Source organism: Theropithecus gelada, chromosome 10, assembly GCF_003255815.1.
Source record: "Theropithecus gelada isolate Dixy chromosome 10, Tgel_1.0, whole genome shotgun sequence".
NCBI lineage: Eukaryota > Metazoa > Chordata > Mammalia > Primates > Cercopithecidae > Theropithecus > Theropithecus gelada.
This window is the reverse complement of record NC_037678.1, coordinates 80,815,764-80,833,362: the sequence shown is the minus strand read 5'-3', so window position 1 is coordinate 80,833,362 and position 17,599 is coordinate 80,815,764. Positions and strand designations below refer to the sequence as shown.

Sequence of the window (17,599 nt, the reverse complement as noted above, 5' to 3'; positions counted from 1 at the left end):
TTTTTTTTTTGAGACGGAGTCTCGCTCTGTCGCCCAGGCTGGAGTGCAGTGGCGCGATCTCGGCTCACTGCAAGCTCCGCCTCCCGGGTTTACGCCATTCTCCTGCCTCAGCCTCCCGAGTAGCTGGGACCACAGGCGCCCGCCACCTCGCCCGGCTAGTTTTTTGTATTTTTTAGTAGAGACGGGGTTTCACCGTGTTCGCCAGGATGGTCTCGATCTTCTGACCTCGTGATCCACCCGTCTCGGCCTCCCAAAGTGCTGGGATTACAGGCTTGAGCCACCGCGCCCGGCAATATTTCTCAATTCAATAAAAATAACAAAACTGTCACTTGTTAATATATAACCAATATTGTGCTATTACAATAACATTTTTGTGAAACAACTTTATTTTCTAAAAGTTGGTGAGAAGAGGCATTGTTTTACATTGTTGCAAATCTCTTTAACGTATGGCTTCACAGAAGTCATCTGAGTTCTAATGTCTTTTTCTTCATTCAGTCTGTTGTGATATGTCATTTTCACTGCAGCATATGAAGAAATCTGGCCTCCCACAGAGATGGATTTGGAAACAGGAGGACTTTACAGACCCTCTGACAGTCTCTTGGGGACACAATGGCTTGCCAAGGGATCCGTGATACACACTTCGAGAACCGCTTGCATAGACCATCATCATCCTGGAAGGTTTTTTCAGAGAGGACCACTACTCTGACCTTCTCCTTCAAGATTAGCATTGTCTTTCCTTGATCTTCATGTATGTGGAATCATAAGGTAAGTACTTTGGTGTGTTCTATTGTGTGAATATACTAAATTTTATGAATCCATTCTCCTATTGGTACACATCTGATTTGTTTCTAGCTTTTTATTATTATGAATAAAGAACATGCTTTTGGATGAACACATACAAATATACTCATCTCTTTTTTCCTTTTTCCTTATTCTTTTTTAAGATGGGGTCTCGTTATGTATTGCATGCTGGAGGGTAGTGGCTATTCACAGGTGTGATCACAGAACACTACTTTGTACTCTGGGATTAAAGAGGAGGTATAGCCTTGAATTATATCCTCAGCCTCCCAAGTAGCTTGGGTTGCAGGTGCGTACCACCATGCCTGGCTTACACTCATTTCTCTTAGAGTATAATTGCTGGGACATAAGATTGGCAGATATTTAGCTTAATAGACTTCCAAGTCTTAGAAAATATATTTACTTTGCTGAATTTTATTTCAGCATATATTAGTTAACATAATACACTTTTAAATTATTCTAAGTATATTTAAATACATTTCTCTTATTAATATCTAATATATGCTGTTATATTTTTCTTTTAAGAATTTTGCTTTAAAATCAGTGTAACTACTCAATACCATGTATTTCCATTGCTAGACTACTGCATTTAAAAAATCTGTGTCCCCATGCACACGTATGTTTATTGCAGCACTATTCACAATAGCAAAGACTTGGAATCAACCCAAATGTCCATCAGTGACAGATTGGATTAAGAAAATGTGGCATATATACACCATGGAATACTATGCAGCCATAAAAAAGGATGAGTTTGTGTCCTTTGTAGGGACATGGATGCAGCTGGAATCCATCATTCTTAGCAAACTATCACAAGAACAGAAAACCAAACACCGCATGTTCTCACTCATAGGTGGGAACTGAACAATGAGATCACTTGGACTCGGGAAGGGGAACATCACACACCGGGGCCTATCATGGGGAGGGGGGCGGGGGGAGGGATTGCATTGGGAGTTATACCTGATGTAAATGACGAGTTGATGGGTGCAGCACACCAACAAGGCACAAGTATACATATGTAACAAACCTGCACGTTATGCACATGTACCCTACAACTTACAGTATAATAATAATAAATAAATTAAAAAAAAAAAAAATCTGTGTCCCATATTTTACGCAATTGGACAAAGTAATGTGGTAAAGTAATTCCCCATTTATCTGCAGTTTTAGGACCCATAACTCAAACAGACCAGTCTGAAAGCAGCTACTTAATATTAGCATCCAAGACTGTGGCAGGATGTCATTTGAGTGACCAGGGAGCCCAAAGGAAGAAGAGAGAAGGTTTAAAAGCAAACCAAAAAAAAAATGAAAAAACAGGGAGGGGGAGGGAGAAAGTAGAAGACGAAAGAAGAAGAAGGAATAGGAGGAGGAGGAAGAAGAAGGAGGAGGAGGAGGATGAGGAGGAGGAGGTGTTTGTCAAATGACAAAGTTAGTTGAAAGCATCAGCAGTCCAGGTTAGAGGAATTGAACAGCAGACCCTCAGAAGGTTACCAATAAAAAGAAACCTGAGACATCAAACAAGAGGCTTAGCAGCTGGAATCACTCCCTGAGAAAACCATTTCCATGCCTATCGGTGATTCCAGTGGTTTTTGAAAGCAGTCTCTGGGACTTTGAAATGAGACTGTTTTATCATCTTCCTGTTCCCAGGGCTTGGCTGTATCAGTCAGTTATGGCCACATAACAAAAAATCCCAAAATGCAGTGGCTCAAATCAACATCCGTTCACTATTTCTCATGTGGTTATGAGTTGGCTGGGTGTTCCCACTGCTCTGGGAAAGGTGTGGCTGATCTCAGCTGCAGGCTGACACATCTATTGTCAGCTGGTAAAATGGATGAGGTAACTCAACTCTCCGCAAGTCACCCATACCCGCCAGCAGGCCAGCCCTCTCACGTGCTCTCATGGCAGTGTCAGAGACTCAAAGGGAAGAAAAAAAAAAATGTGCCTTCACTTGTGTCAAGTTTGCTGTTACAGCGTGAGTGTTCCTTATCCAAAATGCTTGGGACCGGAAGTGTTTCAGATTTCAGATTGTTTTTAGATTTTGGAATATCTGCATATACATAATAAGATATCTTGGGGATGGGATCCAAGTCCAAACACACAATACATTTATGTGTCATTACACAGTATACACATAACCTCAGGGTAATTTTATATACTGTTCTAAATAATTTTGTCCATAACAAACTGGGGCCATTAATGCCACCCACCTACCATACGAATATGGCCTAAAGCTAAAATTGTTGATATGTTTTTAAAATAGAGTGCATTACTGGTAAAAACAAACAAACAAACAAACAACAATAACAAAAAAAAAAAACAAGTTGAAGGGCTGGACGTGGTGGCTCATGCCTGTAATCCCAGTACTTTGGGAGGCTGAGGCAGGTGGATTGCCTGAGGTCAGGAGTTTGAGAACAGCCTGGTCAACATGGTGAAACCCCATCTCCACTAAAAATACAAAAATTAGCCAGGCATGGTTGTGTGTGCCTGTAATCCCAGCTACTCAGGAGGCTGAGGCAGGAGAATCACTTGAACCCCTGGAGGCAGAAGTTGCAGTGAGCCAACACAGTGCTACTGCACTCCAGCCTGGGCGACAGAGTCACTCTGTCTCTTTAAAAAAAAAAAAAAGTTGAAAGAGTATAACAGTGAAACACTAAAAGAACTAACACAATTGACCCCATTTTGTTTTGTTTGGTTTAAGGGGCCTTTTCCTGTTCCTGCACATAGGCTAGGCTGATTTGGGCACACAGATAAAACACAAAAATAGCAATTTTGTATTTGTACTCTGGGATTAAAGAGGAAGTATGTAAACAACTAACTATGTTTTGCTAAAGATTTATAGGAACATTGTGACTTGACCAAAGACAAAGCAGTTTCCAACATTCTCAGACCCTTGTTGGCACTCAGATGTCTGCAGTTGTTGGTCACCTCTTGATCCCAACTCCTCCTCTTTCCACTGCCCTTAACATAAAGAGTCTGAAATGAGTACTGACCAAAGATGGTACTTTAGGATGCTAGTCCACCACCTTCTCAGTTTTCTGGCTCTTTGAACTAAAGTCACCTTCCTCGTTCCAACTCCTTGTCTCTCCACTTACTGGCTATTGTGTGGTGAGCAGAATGAGTTGTAACTGGGTTACAAGGGTAGAGAGGATAAGAGTGGTTTTTCTAATAAATATTTAATCCATGAACAAATAAAGTTAGTTCAATGCTGAAGAAATGTCTAACCATTTATATGGCTACTTGATGTAGGAGAAGTGAATTCATAATACAGGGTATAGCCTGTAGGGTTCAATAGGCTGTGCTATAAATACCACACCCTAACAAAATACCGAGATGTTTCTAAGGAAAAACAAAAGATAGAAGTGTTAAAAGCTGCATGTGAATTTTGAGAAAATCCATGAATTGCTTGAAAAGGGTAAACAATTTTGATGGATCAGTATAACATTTCCTCATTCACATTATATGATATCAAAGTTCTGAAATGATAGATGGTCAACTCCTTTTTCCGTCTGTTTTGTTTTTGGTACATTCTGATTCATCTAAAGCTATTGGGTTCTGGTGCAAGTGATTAGGTATACAATATTAAATTGGCCATCATTGGAAATTTTTCCTAATTTTATTGTGCTGGACACTCAAAAATTTCCAGGATGAAGTACTTCAGAAATTGCCCCTTACCCTGAACTTCCAAGAAGGTAATGCTAGGAGAGGAAAGGAGTGGAAGAGGCACAGCATCATTTATCACGATAAGTACAGTGTAGACACCTATTTTTTAATGTAAAAGCAACGATGCTGCTATTTTAACCATCTCTCTACTCCCCCGACCCGCCTAATATTTTTTCATTATTCTAACCTATGGAGCAGAACGTTTTCCACAAAATATTATTAAAGAAGATGGCTCATAAATATTCATCCCAGAGGCACCACCCGGATTTATTATGACATTAAAGATGCAACTAAAATGTGTGCTTGAGATTCTGTTCAATGCCAAGCATCAAAGAAAAGTTGTAGAAACATGTGGTCTTGTTAGACTTGCGCAAGTGATGATGAAGGAGAAGTTATTTAGGGTTTTGAATGAGGCATCCCTAAGATAACCTCACTAATAAAATAATAGGGGTATTCCCTCTTCACTCTCCATAATCTCTTAATGTTGATGGGTCCACACTATTAGATCCCTGATGGCCACTGTGATCACTGCACTGTTTTAAAAGTATGCTAATAATAAGTATTAAGAAAAATTGTTTTTCTTGGAATTGAAAAGACACTTTGCAAAAAAGCTTCTTTTAGGTTTTCATTAAGTTTTCAAAGGCATTTCCTGCCCTGCCCAAGAGACTACACAGCTGGTTACAAATCTTTCATTTTACTTCATAGAAAATAGCTTAGTCATTTGATAGCTAGTGACTACCTGTTCTTTGAAAAGCAACTGAACAAAGCCTGAAAAGAAATTAGTCAAGACTGCTGGAAAAGTCTCATGCTTAAATAGCTTTTAAAGTATAAATGGATAAATGAAAAACGGCAGGTTACTTCTTGCTTGGGAGAATGAGAGAACTTTTTCGAAATGGTATTTTTGGAGGTTGCTTTTCAAGACTTAATAGAGCATTATTACGTAATGTGGCTAGAAAAGATGTGTACTATGTGTATGTGAACAAAGAATAGTGATAAATTCATATTGACTAAAATGAGTAGGCATGTTGGGGGCAGAAAATGAATGTTGTTAACACTAATTTCAACATTATTCTTTAGGCAGTAGACAGGAATTCTGCATTTACAAGCAGAATGGTAATATGATTACAGGTGTCATTTGGGAAGATTAATCTCTGTGTAAAAGGGATTTGGAGGGCAAAGAAATTGAACAGCAAGTTTAAAATTCTGAACATTGAGTTATAAGGAAGGAGAAGGAAGGTCCCAAGACAGGGCAGAATTCGTAAGTTTTATGAACAGATTGGGGGCTGGAGGAAATGAGATGGAGCAGAAAAAGATGGCCCCAAGGTTTAGCACTGGTTACGGACTATTAAAATATGTGGGGAGGACAGATGGAGAAAGGGTCTCTATTTTTTTTTAATTAATCACATGCAATGTGCACATGGCCGCCTATTTAACTATTGAAATCTGAGAGGGAGAGTCAGAGCTTCGGGAAAGAAGGGTAAAGGCTAGAATTACAGATTTGAGAATTACATGCAAAGAAGTAGAAATTAAAGGCATGTGATTGGAAGAAACAGCTAAAGGAAACAGAAGATTCTCTCAATAAGGACAGTGAAAGATAGATTTCTTTCCCTTTTAGAATTGCTTTCCAGGAAGCTCATTGCTAAATTTGAAACTCGGTTGCAGAATGGTTCCTTAGTTTAAGTTTTCTGATAAAATGATTCTCTTGTCTCCTATCTTTAAAACTTCCTCTCCTCCTTAAGGCTTAGGGTTGAGGAGTTTGTATAGTACTTTTGGAATACTACATATTTCATGGATTCCAAGATGTATATATTTTTCACATTTTAACATCTCTGAAATTGGGATGTGCCTCGACAATCACTGGATGGTGTATCATAGTTTAATTGGCAGTGTCTTTCATTCTGTGTGGTATATAAAATAATGGTGTATGCTATAATCAATAATGCCTTCGATTTGATGAAAGATGGTATTTTCTGATGTGTTTCCCTATTTTGGTAACCTGGCTGTTTTTCCATGAAGCCTTTTATTCCCCCAAAAGGTGAAGAGCAACCTACTTAGGAAAAGAGAAGTATAGTACTGTATGGGTGTTCCATCAGTCAGGAATGGGTAGTTGACTATCTTCTCTGGGCTGAAAGAAAGAATAAAGGTAAGAATTGAGACTCAAGTGCCCTGGCTCCCAAATCAGAACAAAAAGTTCTGATGGTGGGAGAAGCAAGATATAGTACAAACCCAGATAGTCTTGGGGCCAGCATAAAGCTTGCTTGCTTCTTGCTTTTTGGGGCATTGCTCTGGAACATTTCAAGCCTCCTGGATTTAGAAGCCTCTGTGGTATTGGAACTACACGGCCCTAGTAGCTGACAAATGACCAAAGGAGTGTTTTGATGGATGGACCTGAGACAGCACCATTGGTTCCTGTACAGCCCCCAAAGACCTGGAAGTTCTGCATATCCCAGAAGAATGCTGGAAGAAACTGATACCAGAATGAGGACTTGGCTGAGCAGGGACTTTGAACCACTGGGGTGGAAAGCTGCAGTAGAGTGCAGTTAGGACGTGTCCAACAATGGGGAAACCAGACGCTCCTACCAATTGCCAGGTGGACACATGAGCTTCCCTCACACCCAGATGCCATTTGGGGCAAAAAGCAAGATCTCTTGAATGGGGAGGGCCTCTAACAGGGAATTTGACTATCAAGTAACTAAACATGTCCTTGAAAATGGTTTTTTTTTGTTTTTTGTTTTTTTATAACTGGAAGAGCTGAGTTACTTTAACTGGCAATTAATTTTTCTTCATAATAAGGGAGAATGCAAGGTTTGAGTGTAATATGAACTTATAATAGCAGGTAACACCTTTAGGTTGCACATTTGAGTTGTGTGTACATTTTAATCCTACTACAATGGATTAATGATATGATGTCTCAAATACTAAAAGTAACCTGGATTAAAGACAAAAACTGGTTCCATATATAACACTGGAAAATATAAATGCTTATGGTGGTCTAGGAGGATGAAAAGCCAGAGAAGAAGTAAGAAAAATGGAAAAACTAGTAGTACCTCTCCAAAGCAGAAACAAGAGGAGGCAAGTGATGAATTAAGTCAAGTGTTACAGAATGGTGAGCACAGTTGAGCTCTTGGATTTGATTTGATTTGATGATGAGAAGCCATTCAGAATCTTTGAAAATTGGCAATCTAAATATGGTGATATTTTATTAACCAAAATTTTTCATGAGAGGTTAGTGCCAAAAGATATGTAGTCTAACTCCACTGTTTTACAGATAAGGAAACTAAGAACCAGAGATATTTTACAGAATCCGGTTCAAATCATAAATAGGAGAAAAACAAGTATATTACATCTGAAGTCAACTAGAATCTGCATGTTTTGCATCATTTGGGTGAAAAACATGTGGGGGTATTAATAAGCCCCCTTTGAAAATAACGATGAGATCATGCATATGAAAAAGGCAAAACACTTGCTAGAATGCATCTTGGGAGCAAATACTCTGACGAGTGTTATGTGTATTTTAATTTTTTATTAGAGAAGTTGGAAGTTTAATTTCAATATCGATGGTATCATCATTTTCTCCGCTTTGTTCAGAGGAACACACAGAATCAATTTGTACAAGCATATACAACAATTCATTTGGTGCTGTGCACTAAAATCAGTAATCTGATTAGTTCTAGACTACCGGGTTTCCATGCGCTCCTCTTGGCTTTGGTGGCATGGCTCAATTCCCAGCGGAATACTTTTTCATGCACTGTCTGCATCTCAACTACAACAGGCTTAAAGACCATGCAGATTAACACTGTAGCAAATTGTTTTGATATTTAACAGACATAAAAAGGTCATTTCCTGATATGAAATTCTGAAAATCTGCATAAATATTTTTGTGTAAAATTAAATTAGTTATGTATTTTTTTTCAAACTAGAACTTGAAGTATCAAGAATGCCCACATAATTCATATACACATATATATAGACTTTTTCATTATGCTAAAAGTCTTGATAGTCAAATTATATTCTGTGCCATACATGTATTTAACCAGTATTTATTTGGCATTAGGTTAACTGTGTCTGTATGGATTAGTCTTTATTGGTGCTTGTGTATCATGCAAACATAGTTCTAGTATTCCTGCTTACTAATCTTGTCATGTGGCAATACTTAGATGATTTTGCTCTCTAACAGTGTGAATTAAAGAGTATAAATACTTTACACATGGTCACATTTACAAACGTTTGCCAATAATCACTTCACAATCTTTATGGTGTGAATTGTAGTATCTGGAATCTGCGGAAACAATTCCTATAAAGCAATGTCAGATGTCAACTTTCTTAAATGTGCTTAACACAGTTCTCCTTTGAGTAATGATGAATTTTGGCACACATACACTGCTTTATTTTTCTATTGTTCTAGTAATTTCCACAACTTTTACAGGAAATTAGCCTCTGATGGCATGGTAGAGACACGGCACTTACTGATGAGGTAACTTAGATGTAGAAAAATTTTGCAAAATCATTTGTCTAGCAGACCACCACTTCTGCTAATACATTTGTAGACAGAGTTTTCTTTTCCTAGTGCATGCACTTGCTATGAAATTGCTAATGCACTGTTTTTTGTTTTTGTTTTTTTGCTGCAGCTCAAACATGTCCTAAGGCATCACAAAGGAGAGTTGTTAACACCAAGCTCATTTACTTGTGATGGTATTTTATAGCAAACATGTTTAAGTTGTATTATTAATGGTTAAACTCTGCCTTACTGGAATAGTAAATTTTTGTGGATTTGTAGCTACTTTTGTTTGGCCAAGGAAATGCAATACTCAAGCTGCTAAATAGAAGTCAATCAGACATTCCAAGTCTCTCTGGTTTCAGATATCATCTTGTTTACACATGAAGGAAACAAAATAAACAGCTTTCATCCACGGAGTTTGTGTTCAGAAGTTTGTGAGTGAATCTTTTGATGCTTTGTGGGTTTGCTGCTTCAGTTAGCATTTTGGAGTTTCATACTACTGTTGCTGGTCTGCGGTCCATCTCGGCTTCCAATTTCACCATCTGCTGCATCTCCTTCGCCTACAACATCAGAAACATGGCCTTACGTGTGTTGAAATTCTTATCTGAAGGCACTTAACAACCCTGGCCTCTCTTCTCCCATAAATATGATCCTGTCACCACATTCTTGCTACTCAAAATATGGTCCACGTAGAAGCAGCGCAGCATTGCCTGGGACTTTCTTAGAAACATAGAATCTTGGAGTCTACCCCAGACCTACTGAATCAGTTAAAATCTTCATTTTAACAAGATCTCCAGGAAGTTTTTATACACATTAAATTTTGAGAAGGACTGGTTTACACAGTGCCAGGAGAACCACTTGAAAAGAGGGTAGACCACTTGCTTTATCTTTAGACTGAAAAAGGGCAGGTTACTTCTTGCCACTTCTTACCACAAACTGCTTGATTTAGTTTCTACAGATTGACACGTTGCTTTGACTGTGTGTAGATAATTTTATCACATTTAGAATAAGTATTGCTTATGTACAACTTATTTCCTAAATAGCCTGAAATTTAGTTAAAAGTAATTCCCTAAGAATCTAATTGATAGAGAAGTTCAGGTGAGAGCATATTACATTGGACTGGCTGGAGTCTTCTGTAAATGGAATGTTACAGGAACATGCAGGCCTTGAGGAATCCTGTTGTGCAAACTCTATCCCTGTGGGCTCTTACTTCTCTAGGGTAATTTTTATGGACTACCAGGAAGTAAGCAATAGTGAATTCAACCTCATAAGTTCAGATTGTCACTAAGACAACAAGCTAATTCGAGAAGAGGAAAGGGGGTATGACAGGGACAGCGTCTGGTGAGAAATACTTGCTTGGAAACAGGAAAAAATCAAATAGTACATTTCAGTTTTTATTATCCAATTGGTAGCCTGGATGCTTTTGCCCAACCCAATGCACATATCTTTTGAGGAATGAGGATTGCCCATTTCTTTTTTTAGTGACATGCTGCTTTGAAATAAAGGACATTTGAAAATAGAAACATGGACCTATGAAGATACAAATCGGAGGCAGATTCTGAAGTGCCCTGATGTTAATATTCATGTCTGCTTAGATATTCCAACTAAATGGAAGGTTACTGGCAGGGGGTTTGGTCAACTCTGTACATTATACGAGAAGCATCTTCCAAATGAATTCTTGTGACAAAATTAATTTAACCCATAGACTATACTGTGATTTCCTTCTTCTTCTTACTTCTATATTTTGGCATTAAGTTTTATTTTGGTGAGGATGGATATAATAACACCAAAGAATTAAATCCTTCTGTGTAAATTTGGGATGGGTGGTTCCCTCTGCCCAGATATTTTTTATGCCTAAAGTATAGTAATACTCTAATAGAGAAATGAAGAAATGGAGAAAAATATACAAACATGAAACTATGACACAAACAGTATTCATAAGGGATGAGAGTGAAACATTATCAGCACTGGAAATTAAATACTTCCGTGTTCAGTAAATAGTAGCAAATGATTCTCTGTGCTTCTCCCCCTTTAGCTTCTGAAGAAAGTATTGACCACGGTGTAGAAGGAAGAATCATAGGACATTACAAGACTATTCCAACAGCTAAGTTTTTGTATGAGTTGGGTGACCATTCATTCTCATTTGTCTGAGGCAATTCCAGTTTATGCCTGTAGTCCTAGATATTATGAACAGAGCTGCCTTTCACTCTCAAAACTATCCTGGTATGGACAATAAATTATATGGTCACCTTACTTATGAGGGGTGATCAGGGTCTTTAGCAGATGGGACTTAGCAGAGAGCATGACAAGAGTCATCGTGTAATGTTTCTACACGCAGAGCACAGCTCCATCATTAAAAACCACCAACCAACTTTTACTGGGTGCTTTAAAAATTAATTGGAGTCATATCAACATTTGTGAGTGATCCGACTCTGTGACCCTGTCTTAGCTGTGGTCAGTCCAAATGACAGCTGCACATCACTACTCTGGTTATGTCTTTATTACCATGATCTGTTTTCCAGATCTGCAATAGAAAATACAGGCTCAAATACCCTCAGAAGTAATTCTCTAAAGACTCTGGGCATTTTGGCATGAATATGACATCAGAAATCCAAGCATGGAATAGTTAAGCTTTTAAATCCAAACCCTTCAGATATTAGTTATGACCAGATGTGACTCATAAATGGAGACTGCACAGAGAATACGGACGTAGTCGAGAAGGAAAGCAATGTCTTGCTTATCAGAGTTTCGGTCCTACCTTGCGATTGGGACACTGCATGACAGGATTTCAAAAGCTGTTTGTACAAAAATAGTAATGTCAAAATTGAGTCATACATACAAAGCAAAGAAAATAAATGAATATTGAAGTGAATTTGAGAAATGAATGCAAAACCATATACAGAAAAGCAAAAAGCTAAGGATAAAACACGTACACACCCCTCAGTGACAAACTTTCCCCTAGTTGATCTCAACAGAAAAAAAAAAAAAAAGAAACAAAACAAACAACCAACGCCTGTCATCCCCAGACTGTGCCTCTCTTCTGTGGCAGTAAGTGGAGAACCTAGCTTTTAAGCAAAACCTTTTACCTCTCTGTATCCAATGATAGGATTGATGACAAAAATCAATTTTTGAGACTCGAGTGTGTGACAGTAATGGAGTCGTTAATGTTTGAAATGGTACATGTCAAGACAGATGAGATATACTGTGTAGCTGGGAGGTCTATGAAAAAACTCAAGTAGGAAAAACATCCCCAACCTTCAGAGTTTTACGTGAATAATCTGCTGACCAAGTAGGCAAGGACATAAAGTGGCTTACAAATAGCTTAGAAGGTGAGGATCCAGAATCAGGACCAAAACATACTGCCGCTTGGTTTGTTTCTGCCAGTGCCCCCAACACTGGGTTAGCTAATGGACTGAATCCATTCCAGGCCTTGCTTTGGAAGGGGAGATTTGGGACACTGATTAGGAGTAGGGTCACAGGAAAACAGAAAGAAACCTTTGAGGGAAATACTATGGGAGAATGTTTACATTTATCTCTGGCTTAGAAAAAGAGTCTTGGGATTCAACAATTATTTAGAATATTGTTGTGGAAGTTTGAATTGTCTGGAGACATTGAACTGTTCTTGCTGATGAAATGTTTACCTGGTTATGAAGGGAGATACACTACATAGTTCCAGACCTTGCCTTTTCATGAGTAAAGAAGTGAAGTCACTGTATCTTTTGCACTATGCCCGTGACAGTGTTGTACCATACAGAGTAACTGTGAATTGAGAGCTTTCTCACCCTTAAATGCCAAAAATACTAGAAAGATCTGGGATTGAATTTGCAATTGAACAGGCCATATTTCTAAAGCAAAGCTTAACACAGAAATTCAAGTCCAAATTCTTTGCTTGCCAGAAGCATCAGTATGATATCTTAAATGTCTTTTCCTTGAATCTCATTAAATCTTTATCAGGTCTCAAGCCTTTTCATGTTCTATGCTTTCCCAAGCTTTTATGACTCAAAGTATCAGTCGTGGGTGGTAGACCTTAAAAGACATTATTTGAATTTCTGGAACAAAAAGCCAGCACTCTCCCAATACAGTCTAATCAATATAGCTATCACTAATCTAGCAGTTTAATGCAAGAACTCTGGTGTGGCTTGAATTAGTCATGTATTAGGATAAAAGCTCAAAGTGATTTTTAAAAATTATGTACTTCGGCTCTGAAACTAGCGATACAAGATGACTGTATTCTCTAGCTCTGGCATACACCACTATTGTAGTGATGAGTAATTCTGAGCACATTTACATTCTTTAGTCAAACTTGTTGCTAAGCAACACAATTAATTTCCAAGTAGTTTCTTAATTTAGTTAACTAACACATAACTGTGCCTTACCTTTCACTGTGCACTTCTTCTAGGGAGAATTTTTAAAAACCTTCTCCAAGGCATCCTTATCCCTACCCATTGTTGAATCACTGAAGCGGCTTCTAAAGCTTTGGTGATGGTGGCTTTATCCTTATTCATATTCCTACATTTCCCCCAGGAGCACTTTCTGAGAAGTGCTTTAAGAGCAAAACCATAAGCTAGGAAACTTGTACCAGAATGTGATGTATTTATGAGTTGGTCAAATGAATTGGACCTATGGGGACAATAACCATGTATTGTCCCCTTGGAGTGGACTTGTTTATGAATAGAAGCATTTAGCTGAAAAGGACATGGGAAACATAACTAGGAAGTATGTTGATGAATAAAATTTCTGTCCACCAAAAAGTAAAGAATCTGAAACTAGAAGTCAGATTTATCTGTTACTCTATTGACATACAAAAAATGATTTTATTTTATTTTATTTTATTTTTTAACTTTCTCAAAGGTACCTTTTAGTATAATTCCTACTTAAGTATTCTTCAAGGGGAGCCATTTACTTTGGAAAAAAGTATTCCTTAAATAAGATTGTTTTATAGATGGGAGAAAACAGGAAGGAACAATGTGGCACAAGTACATATTTCATCAAAACCTCTCCGTTTCTACATTGAATTACCTAGGAATAATAATTTCTATACCAATTACACCTAAAGAATAACATTTGAACTGACATTTGTCTGATACTTAAATGATAACTGAGGGTCTTGTTGTCACAGGAACTAGAGGGATTTCCATCAACTTGAAGGTTGCTGATGGGCTGTAGCCCATTTGGAAAGGTGCCCATCTGTACTATGCACCAGATAAAAATACATTTCTCTTGGTGCTGGTATATGCCCATTGGCCTAACTAAACAGTTGGAATTGGGATAACTCCTTTTTTTTTTTTTTTTTTTTTTGAGATGGAGTCTCACTCTGTCACCCAGGCTGGAGAGCTGTGGTGCGATCTCAGCTCACTGCACCCTCCACCTCCTGAGTTCAAGTGATTCTCCTGCCTCAGCCTACTAAGTAGCTGGGACTACAGGTGCATGCCACCAGGCCTGGCTAATATTTGTATTTTTAGTAGAGGTGGGGCTTCACCATGTTGGCCAGGATGGTCTTGATCTCCTGACCTGATCCACCCTCCTCAGCCTCTCAAAGTGCTGGGATTACAGGCGTGAGCCACTGCGCCCGGCCTGGATAACTCTTTATTTGTGTATATTTCTTTATTTAGTGTCTTGTCTTGCTGGGAAAAAGCACCAACACTACGGTATCTACTCATGCTCAGTGGTTTGTAGAGTGATGGGGGCTCATGACTTTAGATTCTACCTGTAAGCCCCAGGGAGGTTTTTAAACTTCATTTTCAGATTGAGGTTGAAAATAGGTGGTTTCTCTCATTTGCTTTTAAACATCATATCCCTTGCCTGTAGTTTGCAAATTATAAAACTCTAAATGAAAATGGAGAAATATTTTGTAATCTATTTTTTTCATACTCTCGCTTTTAGTAATTTCATTCTTAGAATCCCCATAATTTATCCAAATATTCTTTTTTTTTTTTTTTTTGGCACAGCCAGATTCTGCTCCTGCTCCAAAAACAGGTACTTTCTTTTCTTTTTGGATATAATGGAGAAAATATAGTAATGGGCAACAAATTCTTCTATCCACCTTTCAATTACGATATGCAAAAAGCCACTGGTCACTATGGGCCACGGCATGTGTACCCCAAATTGGCTAGCTGCCTACATGTTTTTACGTATTTTAGGTAAAATACCTGCTCATTCTGTTTCTCTAGGAATTCTAGATGTTCAAGCTGGACTTTTTTCAACTGATCCATTTCTTTGGACTGCTTCATTGCGAGCTGCAAAAAAATAAATAAATAAAAATTTAAAAAAATTCTGATAAACTTTGGGTTACAATCTTAAAACAGGGATGAGAGATGACTTGTAACTTTATAATTTAAGTGAAAGAGATAATAATTTTTTAAAAATCATCTCAAAATTTGTTGAGTTTAAACTCATAATTCTTTCTGGGAAGATCTTTCCTGCTAAAATCTTAGAAAATAATAGAGGACTTATGGATGACTAAACCTGGCTTCATTTTCTGTGTAAAACGGTGCCAAATCATTACCTTAAAGATTTTAGTGAGAGATTATTGTAGCTTTCAGGGAGCAGAGAAGCTGGAATGTTTAATGTACAGAAAAATCAAATTAAGCAAATTAGCTAGAGGTCTGGTGGCTAAGCATGAGTTATTGTTTATAGTTTTTTAAAGGAAGAATGCCAAAAATATAATAAAATACTTACTCTCTTTCTTTCTTCCAGAAACTTTTTAGTGTTGCTGCTGTTTAACTCCCTGACTCGCCTAAAAGCAATGGGCACAAATAATGGTTGGTATGACATTGAATGAAATTAATATTATATCAAATAAGAAAGAGCTATATTCCATCAAATTATCTGGATGGAATTATTGATTTATTTTTCTAATTTTTATTGTAGTATTTTCAAACATATGAAGAAGAATATTTTAAAAACTGTGTGTGTATCCCTCAGATTAACCGATATTAGTGTTTTGCCTTGTTTATCTGACATTTTTAAAGACAGTAAACAGTTACAGATGTAATTAATGCCCCATTTGTATTCGTCCTGATTCAGTTTTCCTTCTTCCTCTCTCCCCAGAGGTAACCACTATTGTGAATTTGGTGTGGATCCTCTCACCCACGTTTTAATATTTTAAGCCACATATAGACGTGCCCATGTGTAATATAAGAGCTTCTCAAACTTTCCTGTGTATGCCAATCACCTGGAGAGATGATAAAAACCAGACTGTTGTGCCCTCCACTTTGAGACTTTGATTCAGTGGGCCTGGGGTGGGAGGTCTGAATTTCTAACAAGCTCCCACGTGATGCTGATGTCGCTGGTATTGTTTCATGTGTTTTCTATATGTACCCATAGAGTAACACAGTCTGGGTTTCTTCTCATAGCTTACCACTTATTCTTATGTTTTAGAGATACATCCATGTTCCAAATCACTTCATTATTTTCATTTGCTGTATGGATTTTTCAATTTATGAACAGACTACACTATTTCCTCATTGCCATTAACAAAAAGTAGGTTATTTTCAAACAACGCTACAATGATCGGGTGCATGGGCCCTGTAATACGTGACACAGGAGTCTGTTGAATAAATGGATGAGTGGATGAAGTGTGGTGTATATCTTCTTGTGCACATAGGCAAAGGCTGCTGTAGGGTGTATACTCAGACTTGCCAGTTGGCAGGGTACAAACAGGCTCCTCCTTACTCCAATCCAGTTGTCCCAACTGCATTTCGATCTGCAGTGTCTGGGTGTTACTCCTTCCCCATATTTCTGCCCACTCTTAGTACTATTAGACTTTCTTGTCAGTTGGATGCTCCTATGGAATGGCATTGCTCATTGTTTTAACTTGCATTTCCCTGACTACTGGTGAGGTAGAGTGTTTTTCATGAGTGAAAAGAACTATAACTTCTTGAACTTCTGTAATAATTGTCAGTCTGTTCAGGATTGCTCCATTTTCAGTCAGTTTTGGATATTTATATTTTTCAAAGCAATTCTGCACTCCATCTAACGTTTCAAATTTATTGGTAGTTTTTTTTTTTTTTAATTTAATGGTAGACTTGGTTTTTCTCTGTAGTTAATTCCCTTTTTCATCCCTAACATCACTAATTCATGCTTTCTCTCTCTTTCTTCTTTAGTCTTGGTGGAAGCTAACTGATTTATTATTCTTGTCAAATAAGCTTTTGCTTTTATGAATGCCCGTTATTGCATTTTGTTTTCTATTTCAGTATTTTTTTTGCTTTTTAAATTTATTTCTTTCTATTAGAGATTTTTGGGTTCACTCTGTTTTTCCAACTTCATATTCTCTTTCAGTGTTTAGCTCATTAATTTTCACATCTTTTACAAAATATATGCATCTAGGCTGTACTTTTCACTCCAAATATCACTTTAACTACCCTCTACACATTGACAAATAATGTTTACATTGTCATTCAGTTATAAATATTGCGTAATTTCTGTTAAAATGTCTTCTTCGATCTAAAAATGTAAGTATGATTTTCAGTTTCTATATATCTTTCTTTTTTTTTTTTTTTTGAGACGGAGTCTCGCTCTGTCGCCCAGGCTGGAGTGCTGTGGCCGGATCTCAGCTCACTGCAAGCTCCGCCTCCCGGGTTTACGCCATTCTCCTGCCTCAGCCTCCCGAGTAGCTGGGACTACAGGTGCCCGCCACCTCGCCCG

The 17,599-nt window shown here is 37.9% G+C and overlaps 1 protein-coding gene across 2 annotated transcripts in view; it reads right to left on the bottom strand.

Moving 5' to 3' along the window:
• Positions 1 to 7,621: 7,621 nt before the first annotated feature.
• PLCB4 (phospholipase C beta 4) overlaps positions 7,622 to 17,599 on the bottom strand; it is a 415,371-nt gene continuing 405,393 nt past the window's right edge. The window contains exons 37-40 of one of the 2 annotated variants that reach the window (XM_025399656.1): positions 15,632 to 15,689; positions 15,103 to 15,189; positions 11,712 to 11,748; positions 7,622 to 9,513 (exon numbers count right to left, since the gene is read on the bottom strand). In XM_025399656.1, coding sequence (XP_025255441.1) covers positions 9,425 to 9,513; positions 11,712 to 11,748; positions 15,103 to 15,189; positions 15,632 to 15,689 — 271 coding nt within the window. In that variant the 3' untranslated portion in view covers positions 7,622 to 9,424. The remainder of the gene's footprint in view (positions 9,514 to 11,711; positions 11,749 to 15,102; positions 15,190 to 15,631; positions 15,690 to 17,599) is intronic. The other variant, XM_025399657.1, reaches the window with a different exon arrangement.